The 17,162-nt window shown below is 37.4% G+C and overlaps 1 protein-coding gene across 6 annotated transcripts in view; it reads right to left on the bottom strand.

Annotated features, from left to right (window-relative positions):
- Positions 1 to 17,162, bottom strand: part of LOC135198481 (solute carrier family 35 member F2-like) — a 360,961-nt gene that overhangs the window by 12,604 nt on the left and 331,195 nt on the right. For 3 of the 6 annotated variants that reach the window (XM_064226058.1, XM_064226059.1, XM_064226060.1), the window contains exon 11: positions 7,262 to 7,294. The exons of the other annotated variants lie outside the window; for them this stretch is intronic. In XM_064226058.1, coding sequence (XP_064082128.1) covers positions 7,262 to 7,294 — 33 coding nt within the window. The remainder of the gene's footprint in view (positions 1 to 7,261; positions 7,295 to 17,162) is intronic. 6 annotated transcript variants of the gene reach the window in all.

Raw genomic sequence — 17,162 nt, 5'->3', positions numbered from 1 at the left:
ACCACTACCTCAAGACATCTCTCTTTGTCCTGTCAACTCATTAAGAGCCTACCTAGGTAGAACAACTCTGAAGTCTTCAGGTCCATTGTTCATTAGGAAGGAAGGTGGTACAATCTCCCTAAAAGGGATCAGGCAACAAATTTTATACTTCATTAAACAGGCCAACCCAGAGTCCTTTCCTCGGGCCCACGATGTTAGGGCAGTGGCCACATCTATTAACTATTTCCAACATATGAATTTTGACGATCTTAAGAAATATACAGGCTGGAAATCTCCGACAGTTTTCAAACGACACTACCTAAAACCCTTGGAAGCCCTCAAATTTCCAGCAGTGGCAGCTGGAAACACAGTTTCTCCTGACTCTTAATAATTCTTATAACTTTCTTGTAGCCTTCCCTTCTGCCTGCCCCATTGCACCCTTACTTAGTTTAGTCGGCCTCATGTAATTGTGTTACCTTGAGTATTGCTGTTATGTTCATCATTCTCGTTTGGGATTCAGTTCCATTGTTTATGTATAAGTCAACTTGTTATCCTGTCTTATGCCTACCCTGTATATATTTTGCTTGTTTGGTAGGCTAATTAATTTTAAGTTCTAACCCATGTTTAAGGGTTCATACTATTAACTTTTAATTGTAAGACTGTAATTTAAGTTGATCATTATACTATTAACCTTACAGGTGTTTGTTTTTACCTTCTTTATTATCTGTACTGTCCCTCAAGCTTGGTGTTTTAGCATTCTCTGGTACTATTTCACAGGGCGACACAGGTTAAGCCCAGAAAAGGGATTTTGACGAAGGAAAAATCTATTTCTGGGCAACGACCTGTGTCGCCCTGTGAAACCCCACCCTGTAGTTGCATTGTCCTCACCCAGCTTACCCCAAGCTTGGAGCTTGGGGTAAGCTGGGTACCGGGAGCTGTAGCACGGCTCCTCCGTAGTTGGGGGTTTTGTCGAAGGAAGAAGCTAAATGGCAAGGGACCTCTGGTAGTGATTCCACTCGCTCCTTTACTATACCGACACTTCTATTAGAGGTGAGCGAGCCATTTATCTTGGCATTATATTGTTTCTTTTTTCTCTAGGATGAATAGCAATATTTATACCTAAGAAATAGTATCAAAGGAACCATTTCACAGGGCGACACAGGTCGTTGCCCAGAAATAGATTTTTCCTTCGTCAAAATCCCTTTTTTAATCTTAATTCGATTTAGTATTTTCTACAAAACTCTATTGTATATAGTTTCTGTAATGTCACTGACAATTAGCGTATTTTCTCCAGCGTTTTAGGCTAGTTTCTGTGCATATAGTTGGTTCACGATCAAGAGGTCTCTTTTGAAGACGAAATCCTCTAATATGAAAAATTGATAGCGTCTTACATCGAAGCCTGGTCGTTGGCTATGGTCACCAGAAAGTAACCATCCAAAGTTCCTAACAAACCAACTGAAGAACCCAACTGACACATCCTAACCTTCTGCAGACTATCAATGGCGATGGCCTACAAACTAACACAAGAAACCCAAATATTGAACTTAAAAGTAACCCATTAAAAGTGCTAAATTTTTCTCATTTATGTAGTGTGACGTATCACTAAGAATCTTGCCTTGATGGTTTCCTTAAGAAACCCAACTATTGAACTTAGAAGTACAAGTAACCCATTAACCCATTAAAAGTCCTAAATTTTTCTCATTTATGCTATTGTGAAATATCATTAAGAATCTTGCCTTGAAGGGTTCCTTTAATCTTGAAAAGAGCTCTTTTTAAAGAGTGACTGTTTCTAGTCCTCATAATATTGCCTCTATACAACTTGGAGGCCATAACCATGACTTTGTCTACAGTCACTATGAATAAAACCTACCAAGGTCTAATCTGGCTATTAATTCCACACTTGGAGTTTGGAATATCATGCTTTTTTGCCATAGGAAAACTGCACAACCATAATTTTTTTGGAAGGCCCTGGGTTGCATATGCTTTTTGGCATAGCTAATTGTACCCCATAGAGCCATCTTTTCTCCTTGCACTAGAAAGTATGGTATGCATTGTACTGTGTGCTCTAGACTTTGATTTTGGGTTGGTACTGGTTGGGGATAATTTTGCCTTCCCCTTTTTGCCATACACATGAATTTTAGTTTCCATCTGATTATCTGGAATATTTGTTCACCCCTTAAGTTTGAGTTATACCCATGCCAGTGATTATCTGTATATCTCACCAAGATGTCAGTTTTTTTTCTTGCTACAGTACCCCACACCAAGTTAAGAAGTTGTAGAGGGCATGAAGGTACTAATTAAGACACCATTTTTAGTAGCTCTGCCTTCTTTGACCAACTAGCAACCATTCTCATTCATCAGGTAGTATTTCTTGTTTAGAAAATCTTCTTGTTTAGAAAATCACTGTAACTAGGCAAAATTGTTTTTCTGTCAGCTTAAGAAGTTGGTCATCCTGAGTAAGCTTTCAGTACATTTTGTTTGGAGGACCTTAAGGGATTTCCTCTTGATAAAAAAAATAAATCAATAAATAAAGTAAAAAATGAGGCTGTCGTATTCCAGGGAACCATGTCCTTTAAATTTCTTGACTAAGACAAGACAGAACAAGCCAAATCTATTAATGACTTTTGGGAGAGTAAAGCTCTGTCCACATGGTCGAACTTTGCCCGACAGACTTGTTCGATGCAACGTCAGAAGCGGAGAAACTGTGGATAGGGTTCTGACTTTTCCCTGCTCCTGACATCACATCGAATGAAGTCTGTCGGGCGAAGTTCAACCGTGTGTGTGTTTGTTTTTTCTATGGTGTTTTTACGTTGCATGGAACCAGTGGTTATTCCGCAACGGGACCAACGGCTTTACATGACTTCCGAACCACGTCGAGAGTGAACTTCTATCACCAGAAATACACATCTCTCACTCCTCAATGGAATGGCCGTCGACCGTGTGGACGCGGCTTAACCAGAATGATCCCTTACTCTCCCATTACAGTGAATGTATTTAGATTCTCTGACAGCTTGAAAACATTACAAGACTAAATGAAAATACCATCTAAGGCAGTCAGAAATTCTTGGAGGATTTACTTCCTGAAAATGCTGAACGCAATTGGGGAATCTAGAGTCTTTCCAAGTCTTGTACAACTGCAGGCAGCAGTAGCAAAGTTAAACATCTAAAGAGAACTGTCATCCTTGTTAATGGGAGAAGATGGCTTGACCTTAGACCTAAGAGAGGAAAAATAACTTTCATGGCACTGGATTAATTTTCTAGCAAAGTTTGTGTTTAAATTTTTGTTTGATAATAAAAGGAAAAATCTTAACAGCCTTGTATGTAGGTGTTAAACTTCAACAGACCATGAATAGCATTTTTCTGTGCAGTCTGAAGTTTGAAATATACTATAAGTACACAGTATACCGTATTACAGAATTTGAATTAAAGTGTGATATAATAAACTTATATCTAAGCTTAATGTCTGTAGAGAGAGAGAGAGAGAGAGTGCTGAGTGACTTCAAAGGATGAAGGTTTTTTACTTCTTTCCCTTGAGAGATTCCCTATGGCTAGGAGTACCCACATACATCTTGTTTAATCTATACTCCATAGCAGGTGGTTTTATTTTCCATTTTGCTCTCTTCATTCTCAGTCTTCACAGGGGAATTACAATAGTGCTGAACTACTTTTGGTATTACTGCCCCATAAGGCGGACTGACCACGTTTAGAGCATAGCATATTCAAATATTATACAATAACAACTGTTATAAAACTCTGAGAATTTGACACATTTTTAAAACCCACTGTTTCTCCAGCATTGACAGGCAAATTAGTAATGTCATGTTTGCTTAATCTTTTAGGATTTACCATTTATAATTTTTGCCTGGTATCTTTCAGTGGCAAACATAGACTAGTACTGTACTATCTGGTTTTGCATTTGGAAATGCAGGGTCTTGAGGTTTCCAGTTGCTCTGGACAAACTTATTTTTCTAGGCAATTAAGTCTTGCTTAATAATTTTTTTGTATATATAAACTCTGTAGTTCACTTTTATCATAAACTATGTATTGTGTTCATACTGTTTATTAACAATATTGTTTAATTCTCCAATAGTAACATTATTTTCAAAAACTGTATGTGTTCCATAAATGAGATAAGGTAAACAATAAAAATTGGAGTTTTCTCAAATCAGTCAGTCAGGTGGATCACAGAAATTTAGTAGTGCCCCGGACCTCGATACTCATCCGCTCCAGAAGAACCATGATTGAGATCTGAATGAATTTTAACCATAAATAACTGAAAACAGAGTACTAATCTGTTCTTGACCACCAGTTATTACCCTAACCTTGACTTTTTATAGTTATTATCCTAGCCTTGCCTTTTTATATAAAATTTTACACCTAAATAACCATAAATTACAATTAAATGAGCTTGGTGTTAAATAACATACTGTATTAGGCGCACTTTTTTCATTTTTTAATATATACTACTGTATCAAAATAACTGCCCTACATATGACCAATGCGGCCATATTACCGATGGTTGGCGGCGCCGTCGGCTAGGCTAGGTACGTAGTATGTACTACTGTAAGGGGTAGGCATAATTATTGTTGCTAATAAAATATTGAAAAGCCTAATTATTACAGCAAATTAATAAAATATTAACAATAAGCCAAATTATGTCTTAAGGAATTCAAAAATTCTCTTAAGTTACATCGCCAGCTAGTGGCGTGAGCAGACGTAAACAAACCATCGTACAGTCTACTGGAATACTTCATACAAACTCACTTTAAAATATCTTTCAATACGTGCTATATTAAAATTTTTTTTATAAAATATCCTTGTTAAATATAGGGGCACTTTAAACAGTCGCTTTATGAATGTGACAACATTATTGGCGGAGTAATTACTCGGCAGATCCTCATAACTGTATTCTATTAAAATTGGAAAGGATCCCGATATTAAGGATAACTGGGGGAACTCTCTATCGGAAAACCCTATAGTAATTTGATTATAAAATGCCTCTTTCATAATAATTTTAAATAATACGTTCAAATTGTGGTTCTTAACAGTTTTCCTCACCAAATGGCCAAGTCTCCCTCCATGCATGCAGCTACATACCACACACATTACCGGAACAATGCCAAGTGGCAGTGATTGACTGAACCACCTTTTTTTACAAAAATCATATGATTCATTGAGTCAGATTCCAGTTTATAGTTTGAGCTCAGATGCAAAATTTGCTCAAAATTTCCTGTTGAAATCAGATCATTTAGAGTTCTAGTACGATAGAGGACCGGGTCTCTACCGTTTTACTTTCAAGCATAATTATATAATTTTCAAAAATTTCAAGGATGTGGTGAATGTGTCAATTGGTAAATGTAAACCTTAGAAGCTGTAGTTGATTAAAAAAAAAAATAAAATTGAGCATTTCATAAAATGGTTCAGAGAATGACTGGGAACAAGGGTTCCCTGGAGTTAAAGATCTTCATCAAAATTTGGGACTAGTTCTGACCTTCTAGTAGTCACTGAAGAGTAGAACAACTATTTGGAGACCGTGGTATGCCCTGTACAGCACAGGAGGAAGTCGAAAACTAACCACAAGCAGAGAAAAGACTACCTTAGCTTCAGTGGAAGGAAACCAAGTTAGCTTCAGTAGAAGAAACCTTGGTTAAAGAAAGTTCACTAGTAATACCCACTTGAGGAGCAGTCATATAGCACTTAAAAATCTGGGGACAATAAGACCCTCAGCACCCAGTTTGATGTCTTGACAGGAACCTCTCACCTTATTGGAGTAATACCATTTAAGATGTGGATGTATTAAGACTTGAGAATATTGCTTCTTACAAAGAGAGATACAGACCTTCATAACACTAAAAGTTGTGACTGATATTGGAAAGGTCTCCAGTCCTTGCTTAAATTTCTGAGTTGACTTTCTGCATTTATTATCCCTGAGAATGACAAAACACTAATCAGAAGCCTCTAGTTGCCAAGACAGATTGCACTATCCAGAAGTCACACACTGAACAGACTTAGAAGACTATCCAGGAGGGAGAAATAAAGACAGACAGTCAATAGGCTACATGAACCAGGAGATTCTATCTAAACAAAAGCCTGACCACAGACAATTTTTGAGGGTTTAACAATGTAGAGCCATGAAAATGGAGCACTTTTGCAACTGGGACAACCATAGATGCTTTAACATTCCCAGTGTTCCCTCCTGAGAATTTGTCAAGGCCTTACTGTTTATTCAGTTTAGTAGTACCACAGTAATTGCAATGCCTGCCTTTAACCAATTGGTCTCTTTCGCAACAGAATAAACAGTGGCCTAAGTGCAACTCGTAATGCATTCATTGATGTGATGGCATCTTCTATTACCGCATGCTTCAAGAATAAACATTCCTCCCATTAGCAAATGTCTTTCTCATCAATACATGCTGGGTCTTAAATGACTTTTGTTATATATTGCAAGGGACAGGGAAGAAAACTCCCTTCTATACACAGTAAAGAACTATTCCAGAAAGAGGGCAAGATCTTGCATGCTGCAATACTGGAGACAGTTTCTTAAGCACACTATGCAATTTTTTTTATTACAATCTGTTCTTCAATTTCAATCTGTTCTTCAATTTCAATCAGTTCTTCCAATTTGTAATGCTGGTTTGCTACATCTCTGCTATTGCTACCCTAAGTTCTTGAAATGTTTTTAAGATGTGGCGGTAGCAACCAGTTACGAAAAAGTGGGTGAAGAACGAACCACTGCCAGTCACCTATATATCTCTTCTCTCTCACTGGTCACTAAACTGCTCTCCAAATGAGAATGGCATTTGTCATTATGAGTGATTATGAGAATGGCATTTGTCACTGAGTGATATTCTCCTGCAAACTAACAATGTTCATCATCTTCATGGACTAGGCATTAAATGAACTACTGAGGTCATTCGTGATTGCATTTTATATAATATAAATACTTGACTCATCTACTAATTCCTTATCAGAAATAAGAGACTGTATATCCAATAAGTTGTCTTCAATGAAGCAAGAATTCATCATAAAGTAAAGGAGGAAGTTTGTACACTAAGCAGATTAGATTAACATAATACCCATCTCAATAAAACACTGAAAGGGATTATTTACATAAGTAATGATATGAGATTCACCTGACAGGGTACCTCAAATTTTGTAAGGAAAGTAAAACTGGCAATGCCAAATTCAACCTAATTCAAAATCAAATGGTTTGCACTAATGGATATTCAAACTTTTCAGGGCTGAACAGAATGCATGGGATTCCAAGAAGACCATAACTCACCCATCCCAAATTGGATTTGGTTCGCTCTCAATTCTGTTGAAAAGAGAGAGGAGGGACATCAGTATGAGGTAATGTTAAATTTATGTGCAAAGTATAAAAGTTTTCTCAATTTTTTTTTTAAATATGAAAATACAAAAATACAAATGCTGCATTAATAGACTGCATATCAACAAAGGCAGTAATTCAATTACTGAGGAAATAATCACCCTGATTTCAACGACATCAGGAGATTTATTGTACTTAATGCAGCTAAGATAACCGCCAAATCCAGGATCTACCCTGATTTAGGGTGTTATCAGGAAAAATGTCAATATGCCTGATGTTAAAATAGGCAAAGTTGCCAAGCCTGTGGCTGCTAATTTCTAATAAGGTTAATTTTGCAGGTCATCCATGCAATTTACCAACATAGGTGGCCTAGGTGAATATTGTGTGGGTTACTGTTAACATTTCAGTCAGTAGTACCTAAAACTTGCTTTGACAGTGAAAAACCCACTAACTGAGATGCCACTTCGATGAGGTTTCTGCTTAGCTAGAATCCAAGTACGTACGTAAAAGGTATTTATTTGTGTGTAGAAAGACTGCTTATAATCCTGGTGTAGGATTTTCATCTCTGTGCAGAAAACACTTTGAAAAGTGGCACCTTGTACTCCTCAATGGTCAGTTACCATTAAGCCTGTCATTAATGCAAGTTTTAGATATCCACTGCCTTAGTAACCTTAAAATGAGTATAGTACTTTTTTTTTTTGTCAGAATACTCTATATAGTCTTCAAGAGTTGACTGTGCAGATATTGGGTGGAATTATACTGTTGAATGGAGCTTGAAGACATTGGGTTGAACAAACTTTGTATAAAGGAAGAGGTCAAATTACCATTCAAGGTGATGCAAGCTCTGTCAAAACTTGGGAGCCATCATTTTGACCTCCTAAAGAAGGACGGTTAAAATATCCAGGCCACACAAAGAATTCATCTTGTGGTTTATCTAGGTCACAGGAGAGGAGCAGTCGGATAATTTTTTTACAAGTGATGGTCACACAAGTCCACTGCTGAATTTATATGGCCTAGTCCACCATGGGGTCTTTTCCGCTACTGTGGTGTCTCGGTAAGTTTTTAAGACTGCTGCTAGTTAGATGGTGTGTTACCTTCTGAGGTTACAAAGATAATTTCTTTGAACAGATCAGGCTGCAACTAATTATATTTTCTCTTATGCAGCGGATCATTGTTCAACTGCTTTCTCATCTTTTGTATGTAGCCAAGTGATGACATCACTGTTATTTCAAGTACTATTGGCATGTTAATGATCTCTTTTAAGCCTAAAACTTCATTGCCAGATTAATGTCCTTATTCTTTAATCTCAGATTGCTCAACGAAGCTTTCTCATCTCATAAGTTAATATATATATATACTGTATATATATATATGTACTGACCAGTTACTGTTAGCCAAGATTTGGAGATGTGAATCTGGATCTTCTGTGGTTTGCATGTACCTCAGTGAGATTTCTCCTGTGGCTTCTGAGCTGAGAGTTCAGAAGTGAACATGATCTCACAGCACCCTACCATACTAGCAACTATCATAAAGCAAAATCTTTGCGGCTTGTGAGTAAAAAATTTAACCTAATCTATCTTTTATCTTTCAAGTATTTCTGCATACTGGTAACTTTTACAATTGGAGTGACGAGTAAAAAAAAAATGCAGCTGAATGGTAGTGTGAGGAGCTAGGCAATGTGTTGTGTAAAGTGATTGATTATCACCAGTCGGTTCAGGGACCTAATCATTGTTAAGGACCCAGCAAGATGGGTCCATCCTAATTAGTATAAGTTGGTCTTGCATCTTATCTTGGCTTAAGATTCTGATAAAGTAAATTTTCACTGAAATTCTTGTGGGTCTTGTACATATCTTGTTTGCACAGACTACTGAGAGACTGTGAACCCACTCTCCATTCTTTTGCCTATTGCTTCCAGTATGCTTATGACACAGACCAACTACTACAAATTTTGGAGAGTCATTTCCTTGGTTGAAGGAGCAATTATTAACAGGTGTGTGTCTATGGAAGGCAATAAAGCCTTTACACAGGAAGAATTTATTTTTAGGTGGCGTGACAACAAAAATGCAGAGCTCGTAGCATAGTACTTCCTATGTCTCGTGAGAGGCGGGGGTAGTAGTTTGGTAGAGCCCCTAGAGCGAAGTGAACCATCCCGGTCAGAAACAGAGGCGTTAACCTTCTGCAAGACTGACTGAACATGCCCCGACAAAGGAAGCTGAAGAGATGATTTGGGGTCCTGAGTAGCTCCCACCAAGGCTTCAAAGCAAGAAGGAGTGTAAGACAACTGAGCCTGAGTCCTACTTTCCAAATTGTTAAACCCACGAATGAGATTAACAACTTCCAAAAAGGAAGACAGAAACTCCTGCATGTCTCCCTCCTCCTGCTCTGGCACTGGAGACCGACGACGAGAAGGGTGTGTAGGCTCTTCTAATGCGCCTTCTCCATCAAAATTAACAGAAGGGTTAGCAGGCAAACAGTCCAAAACCCCTACTATCCTATTGTTAAGACCGAAGGTTTGTAGCTATGAAAAATACAAATTGTCTTAAAAAATTTGTCATTTTTAAATGAAGTTTTATAAGAGATTTTAATAGGGAAAGCTTGCATAATAATATCAATCTAGCCACCTCTGATACATCCAGTGCCTCATCTTATTTCGTTCAGGTAACTGGGACACAGCCAGTGCCCCTTGTTGCAGGCGCTCAAGCTACTTAGGGCAACCGACCAAGTGATTCAAGAGCCGAAATGCCGCTTAAAAGATCTAGGCAATTAGCTGGGTTGCCATTAGAGAATGAGGGGATAACATGAAGAGCCAACTACCCATCTTAAAACAACCTATTTGTAAACAAGTCGAAAACAGTTTTTGTGTAGTCACTTTTTGTAATTATAGTCAGATTGACAAGGAGGACTGTACAGGTCATCAAAAGCTTTCTGCTTTATATATCAAACATACACTACTGTAGATTTACTTCTTCCATTAACAGTCAATCTTGTCTCTTCTTAGGATAATTGGTTACTCTAATCCCAATTAAAGACTAAAGAAATTGCTTTTTATATTGCTTTTATCCTGCCAATCGCTAACTGTTTATTTTGATTCTGAAGGTTAGTGATGATTTCAAGCTTGGTGAGTTTACTTCCTCGCCAATCAGTCTTTTCTAGGTTACCCTGATCCTCTTCGTGTTGATTTACATTGCCAATTGCAAATTATTGTGCACTTTGTTTGTGGAGATATGACAGATTTTTAAACAATTTGCATTTTTCAAAGTAACAAACCTTCAGTCTTAACAATAGGATAATCTTCTAGTGCCAGTTGGAAACCGGTGAAAAACAATCAAAGATCATACAGTAAGGGATCTGGGGGATCTGGCAACTCGTGCGTATACGAGGTGGATGCTGGTCACCAACCAGACTTGGAAACTTTTGATGTACCAGTCTTTCTTTAACTGCCTTGGAGAGTTGACTTTCTCTTAGCTCTCCTCAACACAAGCTGGCTTTTTTACCTAAGCTTGTGGTTTGTTTCATATTTATTCTGCCCAAAAGTCCCGTGGAGGTCAACGTTTTTAGATGCCTTCCATGTTTCCCGTGTTGACCTTCCTGTGGAACAGTCAAAACCAGATGATCTTGGATAACAACACAGTTGCTTTCTTTCTAATTGGTTGTTTATCTTCTGAATTCTGGGTTAAAACTGATGAACTTGAGTAATAATACTAGCTTCTTTCTCTTAGGATAACTAACCTTTCTTTCTCTTGCTCTGTAGATGGTTTCTCTCATCTGTTTGGTGGTTTTGAGTTGTGTATATTTAACGTTGCATTTTTCTTTTGTCAGTTAAATTATTTTCCTTTGGTTAAAACAGATTATCTTGTAAATAACAACTTAGAACTATGAGAAAAAAACAGGTTTCTTAATAAAAGTGAATCACCTAGTGAGCTGTTCTTCTGAGTACGTATGTACTTAATCTTTACTTAGCCTTTTTATGTCTTGGTAAATTACTTTGTCTTGCATAAAATACTTAACTCTGCTCATTCTCTTGCTTATACAACATTAAGTTTGGGTTGAAGATTGTAACTCTTTATGACTTTGCTACTGGGTAGCAGGTAGTTCCTCTTCACAACTTTTCTGCTGTTGGTACTATGTGGCAGGTAGTTCTTCACAACTTTTGTGCTGTGTCTGGGTGGCAGGCAGTTACTTTTTGCAACTTTTAAGCTTTGGTTAATAACAAAGTTTAGGTATTACATATAGTTCCTCTTCACATTTTGCAGTTGGGTGGCAGGTAGCTCCTCTTCACAACTTTAGTTTTGGTTAATACCATTAAGTTATGAGTTTGGGTAGGTGGTTTTTTTTCTCTTCATAACTTTGCTGATGAGTGGCAGGTAATTTCCTCTTCACAACTTTGCTGAAGGGCAGTGGGTAGTTCCTCTTCACAACTTTGCTGCTGGGTGGCAGGTACTCTCTCTTCACATCTTTGCTGCTGGGTGGCAGGTAGTTCCTCTTCACATCTTTGCTGCTGGGCGGTAGGTAGCTCCTCTTCACATCTCTGCTGCTGGGTGGCAGGTACTCTCTCTTCACATCTTTGCTGCTGGGTGGCAGGTAGTTCATTCCTCTTCACATCTTTGCTGCTGGGTGGTAGGTAGTTCGTTCCTCTTCACATCTTTGCTGCTGGGTGGCAGGTAGTTTTTCGTTCCTTTCTTCATCTGTTGCTGTGATGGGTGGCCAGGTCGTTCGTTCCTCCTTTCAACATCTTTGCTGCTGGGTTGGCAGGTAGTTCGGTTTCCTTCTTCACATCTTTGGTGCTGCTGGGTGGCAGGTAGTTCATTCCTCTTCACATTCCTTTGCTGCTGGGTGGCAGGTAGTTCGTTCCTCTTCACATCTTTGCTGCTGGGTGGCAGGTAGTTCGTTCCTCTTCACATCTTTTCTGCTGGGTGGTAGGTAGTTCCTCTTCACATCTTTGGTGCTTGGTGGTAGGTTAGCTCCTCTTCACATCTTCTGCTGCTGGGTGGCAGGGTACCTCTCTTCTTCACATCGTTTTGGCTGCTTGGGTTGGCAGGTAGTTCCTCTTCACATTTTCTTTGCTGCTGGGTGGTTAAGGTAGCTCCTCTTGCACATCTCATGCTTGCTGGGTGGCAGGTATTCGTTCCTCTTCAGCAGATCTTTGCTGGCTGGGGTGGCAGGTAGTTGTTCTCTCTTCACATCTTTGCTGCTGGGTGGGCAGGTAAGTTCGTTCTCTTCACATCTTTGCTGCTGGGTGGCAGGTAAGTTCGTTCCTCTTCAGCATCGTTTGCTGCTGGGGGCAGGTAGTTTCATGTCCTCTTCAAACGATCTTTGCTGCTTGGGTGGCAGGTTAGTTCATTCCTCCTTTCACATCTTTTGCTGCTGGGTGGCAGGTAGTTCGTTCCTCTTCACATCTTTTCTGCTGGGTGGTAGGTAGTTCCTCTTCACATCTTTGCTGCTGGGTGGTAGGTAGTTCCTCTTCACAACTTGGCTGCTAAGTTTGGGTAGAAATGTAGTAGTTCTTCATATCTTAACTGCTGGTGGCAGGTATTTCCTCTTCACATCTTTGCTGCTGGGTGGCAGGTAGTTCCCCTTCAAAAGTTTGGGTTGCAGGTAGTTCCTCCTCACATCTTTATTGCCATGTTTGGGTAGAAAGAAGTAGATTCACATCTTTGCTGTTGGGTGGTCAGTATTTCCTCTGCAAAACTTTACAGTTTTGGTTAATATGGGTGGAAAGGTACGTAGTTCTTCCAATCATACTGGTGTCATCTTCCTGTCTGTGGCATATTTTGATGAAACATAGTACTTTATGGTAAGAGTACTTTTAACTCTATCACCTTAAAGCATTTCAGCGAGCCAAAAATAATGGATGACAATACAAGGCAAGAATGAAGGGGCATTTAAATTTGAGTACATGTACTGCTTCTACTAAAATCTCATTATCCAGTGCCTCTCGACTTAACAAACTTCATTACATATTAAGACAACAGTATACTCCTCAAATTAAATGAACTTGTATCTTCTTACTACTGTAGAGACAGCCACACAAGTACTACTGCCAATCATACCACAAGCTTCTTCAACATTAATAGACTAGTACATTCCTCTGCAGGGCAACCCTTGGTGAACCAAGAAAATAAATGACTAGAATATCAACACATCAAAAAATATTTCAAATGGAAATATGTACTGAATAAAAAACTAGTTCTCTCCTGCTTAGGACTAATAAAGTCAGAAAAGAAAAGTCTCAAAAGATGTTGCTTTTTCGATTATGGTCAGTATTAACCAAACTATTTAGAAGATAGAACAGCATTTCAAAGTCAGTGATAACCAACTGAGAAAAGATTTTCTATGTGTTACTGTCAGTTTTAGCCAAACTCCTTAGAAGATATTCAAATGCTGTTCTAACCAACTGAGAAATGGTATGAATCTACAGTCAGTTTTAACCAAACTCTTTAGAAGATAGAACAGCATTTGAAAATCAGTTATAACCAACTGAGAAATTATTTCCTATGTATTACAGTCAATTTTAACCAAACTCCTTAGAAGATAGAACAGCATTTGAAAGGCAGTGATAATTATCACTATGTATTAGTCAGTTTTAACCAAACTCCTTAGAAGATAGAACAGCATTTGAAAGGCAGTGATAATTATCACTATGTATTAGTCAGTTTTAACCAAACTCCTTAGAAGATGATAGCAGCATTTGAAAGGCAGTGATAATTATCACTATGTATTAGTCAGTTTTAACCAAACTCCTTAGAAGATAGAACAGCATTTGAAAGGCAGTGATAATTATCACTATGTATTAGTCAGTTTTAACTAAACTCCTTAGAAGATAGAACAGCATTGCAAAGTCAGTGATAACCAACTGAGAAATTAGCATAGTCTTTAATTGCATGTGATAACCAAAAGTAACAGTGTAATAAAATCAGTGATAACCAACTGAGTAATATAACACTGGACTTTCTTGTTGAAAGAGGCTTGAAAAAGATTCATGACAGAAGAAAGGAGGTGTGCTTTCAGTGCTTTTAAATACCAAAATATATACTTTTCTGATGCTGGTCTCAAAGCTGGGAAATGCATTTACAATTTTGACAGACATACCTCACTTAAGGATTTTACCAAAAAAATATAACTGGCATGTAATCAAACTTTGCTAAATCCAATTTAGAAATTAACCTGTAAAGATAATAAACAAACCGTTCATTGTTGCCTGAAAGTGTTGAAAAATTGACAAGAATACATGATGAACAAGAAATAATTCACAAAGAAAAATAAACATAACTTAATTGTTGTCAGCAACATTAACTGAAAAAGATTGCAATCTGGAAATTTGCTGTAACCAACAAAATCCCAAAGTTGAAGTTTATTGCTGTAACCAACAAAAGATTAACACAACATTTTTACTAAGATTAGAATTCAGAAATTTGCTGTAAGCAACAGTTGGTACATCTCAAAATTGAAGTTTAATTGTCCCAATTGTACCCAATGAAATCCACACAATTATGTACTCATAGCACTGAAAACTGATAATTCATAGTTAGAAATGAACAGGCTAATTTTGCTGTAACAAGCAAAATAAGAGATGGAGCACTGAAAACTGATAATTCCAGTCGGAAGTGAACAGACTGACTTTGCTGTAACCAGCAAATCATAGCACTAAAAGCTGATAATTCCTTGTAACCAATGAAATCCATACAATTATAGACGCATAACACTGAAAACTGATGATTCATAGTTGGAAATGAACAAACCAATTTTGCTGTAACCAACAAAATCAGAGATGGAGCACCGAAAACAGATAATTCAGTTGGAAATGAATAGACCGGTTTTCCCGTAACCAACAAATTCATAGTTGGAAATGAACAGCCCAATTTTGCTGTAACAAACAAAATCAGAGATGGAGCACTGAAAACTGATCAGTCATAGTTGGAAAACTTAAAACTGATAATCCACGTTGAAAGTGAACAGAACAGTTCACAGAATTCCCTGTAGCCAATAGATATGTGCAAAATGGTACCTTGTAGCACACAAGATCCACAAAGGTACCTTACAGCAAGCAAAATCCACAATGGTGCCTTGGAGCAAACAAAATCTACAGAGTTATAATTCATGCAAATGGGAAAAAAAAAAAACTTGAAATTTATAGGCCACAGTTGAAAGTGAATAGATCGGTTCACAACACATAACTGGTAGCCAATAAAACTCGGTTATAAAAGTACAGTTCACAAACCCCGTAGCCAAAATAATCCACAGTTATTAAAGTACAAACAGTTCATTATAGTCCATAAAATCCATACACTTGGAAATGCACAAAACAGTTCATTGTGGCAACAAAATAGTGGAAAAAATTTAGTCTGTTAGAAACGCTCAAAACTGTCCATTATGGTAACAAGACATTCTAATGCAGGAAAGTTAACTGTACAGCTTATTAGAATTTAAATCTCAGTAGTCTGGTTGACTTCTTCTAAGAATGAATAAAACGGCTAGAAATGAACAATCTAGCTGCACAGTTATGATCCTCCAGCCAGAAATGAAATGACTAATCTAAGCAATTTACAGACTTGCAATGATAATGTGGACATTTAGAAATGAACAAACTAACTTCACACAGATGAATAAAAAAGTCAACTCTACACAAATATAAGTAATGAAGACAGTTCTACACATCCATAACTTTAAAGCAGTTGACAAATATTTAAAATAATATCCAGGCAGCATCACATTTTAGCAAAGAAAACAAATTTCCAGTGTACCAAAACTAGTTCCAGTCTTCAGACTTATTTAATATCTCTAAAGGCCAAACTATCTACACTCCACGAACTAATACAAATCAACAGAGAAGAAAAATAACATCAGAGAATCTGAATGACTTCTGAACCCGATATTTCTCTTAAACTAGCTTCTTGAGGCTGTTCTTGAATTTAATTTCTTGTATCACAAACAGTACTGGACATATATGTTAATGGGCTTAACAAAGTGCTGTAACACATGTTTATGATGGTAAAGTACAGGGCACTTCCCACAGTAATGTCTTATAAAATTTTCCTCTTGATGTACTTCACTCATTCAATATTTTGTTCAACAAACTACATTTAACAGTACAGTACTACTACAGCAGACTGTATCCTAAAGTGAAAGTGAATGGAAACTTCTGGAAACTTTCCAGAAATATAGTTCTGAAACTACTACCAATTTAAAAAATGTTATAAGTAGTAATTCTGCAAAGTAATGTGCATCTCAAAAGTCTTACACAACAGCACGTCTTTGTGGTGATGAATATCCTAAGTTTAAAACCGCATACAGTACTGTGTATGCAATCTCTATTATTCTTAAATTAACAGTTCTGCAAGTACTGTGTAGTACCTCAAAAGTCCTACAGGACTGTGGTAATGAATATCCTGAGCTTAAATTCAAATAGTACATGTACTGTAACTGTGATTCTTAGAATCCTACAGTTTTAAGCCAAAGTATAAAAAAAAATTCTAGGCATAAAACTATACAACCATATGACTATTGATGTTTTTGTTAGATTGTTAACAATTTCTGATTAAATCATTGCTGGGTAAGATTCCTACCACAGAAAATACCTATAATTCTAGTATTGCAAGCCTAACAAGAAAAATTGGTATGTAATATTTGGCTCTTGCAATATATATACAAGAATATTTTTGTCATATTCCTTTACATGGTATGTATCTGATTGTGTATGGTTACCATGTTTACAAGTGTAAATGAATAAAACTGCTGCACATAATAATGAAGAAAATTTTCAGACTTTTGGTTCAGGATAATCAAGTAACCAACCATGTGCCAGAGGGAAATGGCAGTTCATGCTAAAAATAAATGAACTTCTTCCATTATACTTAAG

This window comes from Macrobrachium nipponense, chromosome 22 (assembly GCF_015104395.2).
Source record: "Macrobrachium nipponense isolate FS-2020 chromosome 22, ASM1510439v2, whole genome shotgun sequence".
Lineage (NCBI taxonomy): Eukaryota > Metazoa > Arthropoda > Malacostraca > Decapoda > Palaemonidae > Macrobrachium > Macrobrachium nipponense.
The sequence above is the reverse complement of the archived record's forward strand: the minus strand, read 5'-3'. Positions and strand labels throughout refer to the sequence as shown.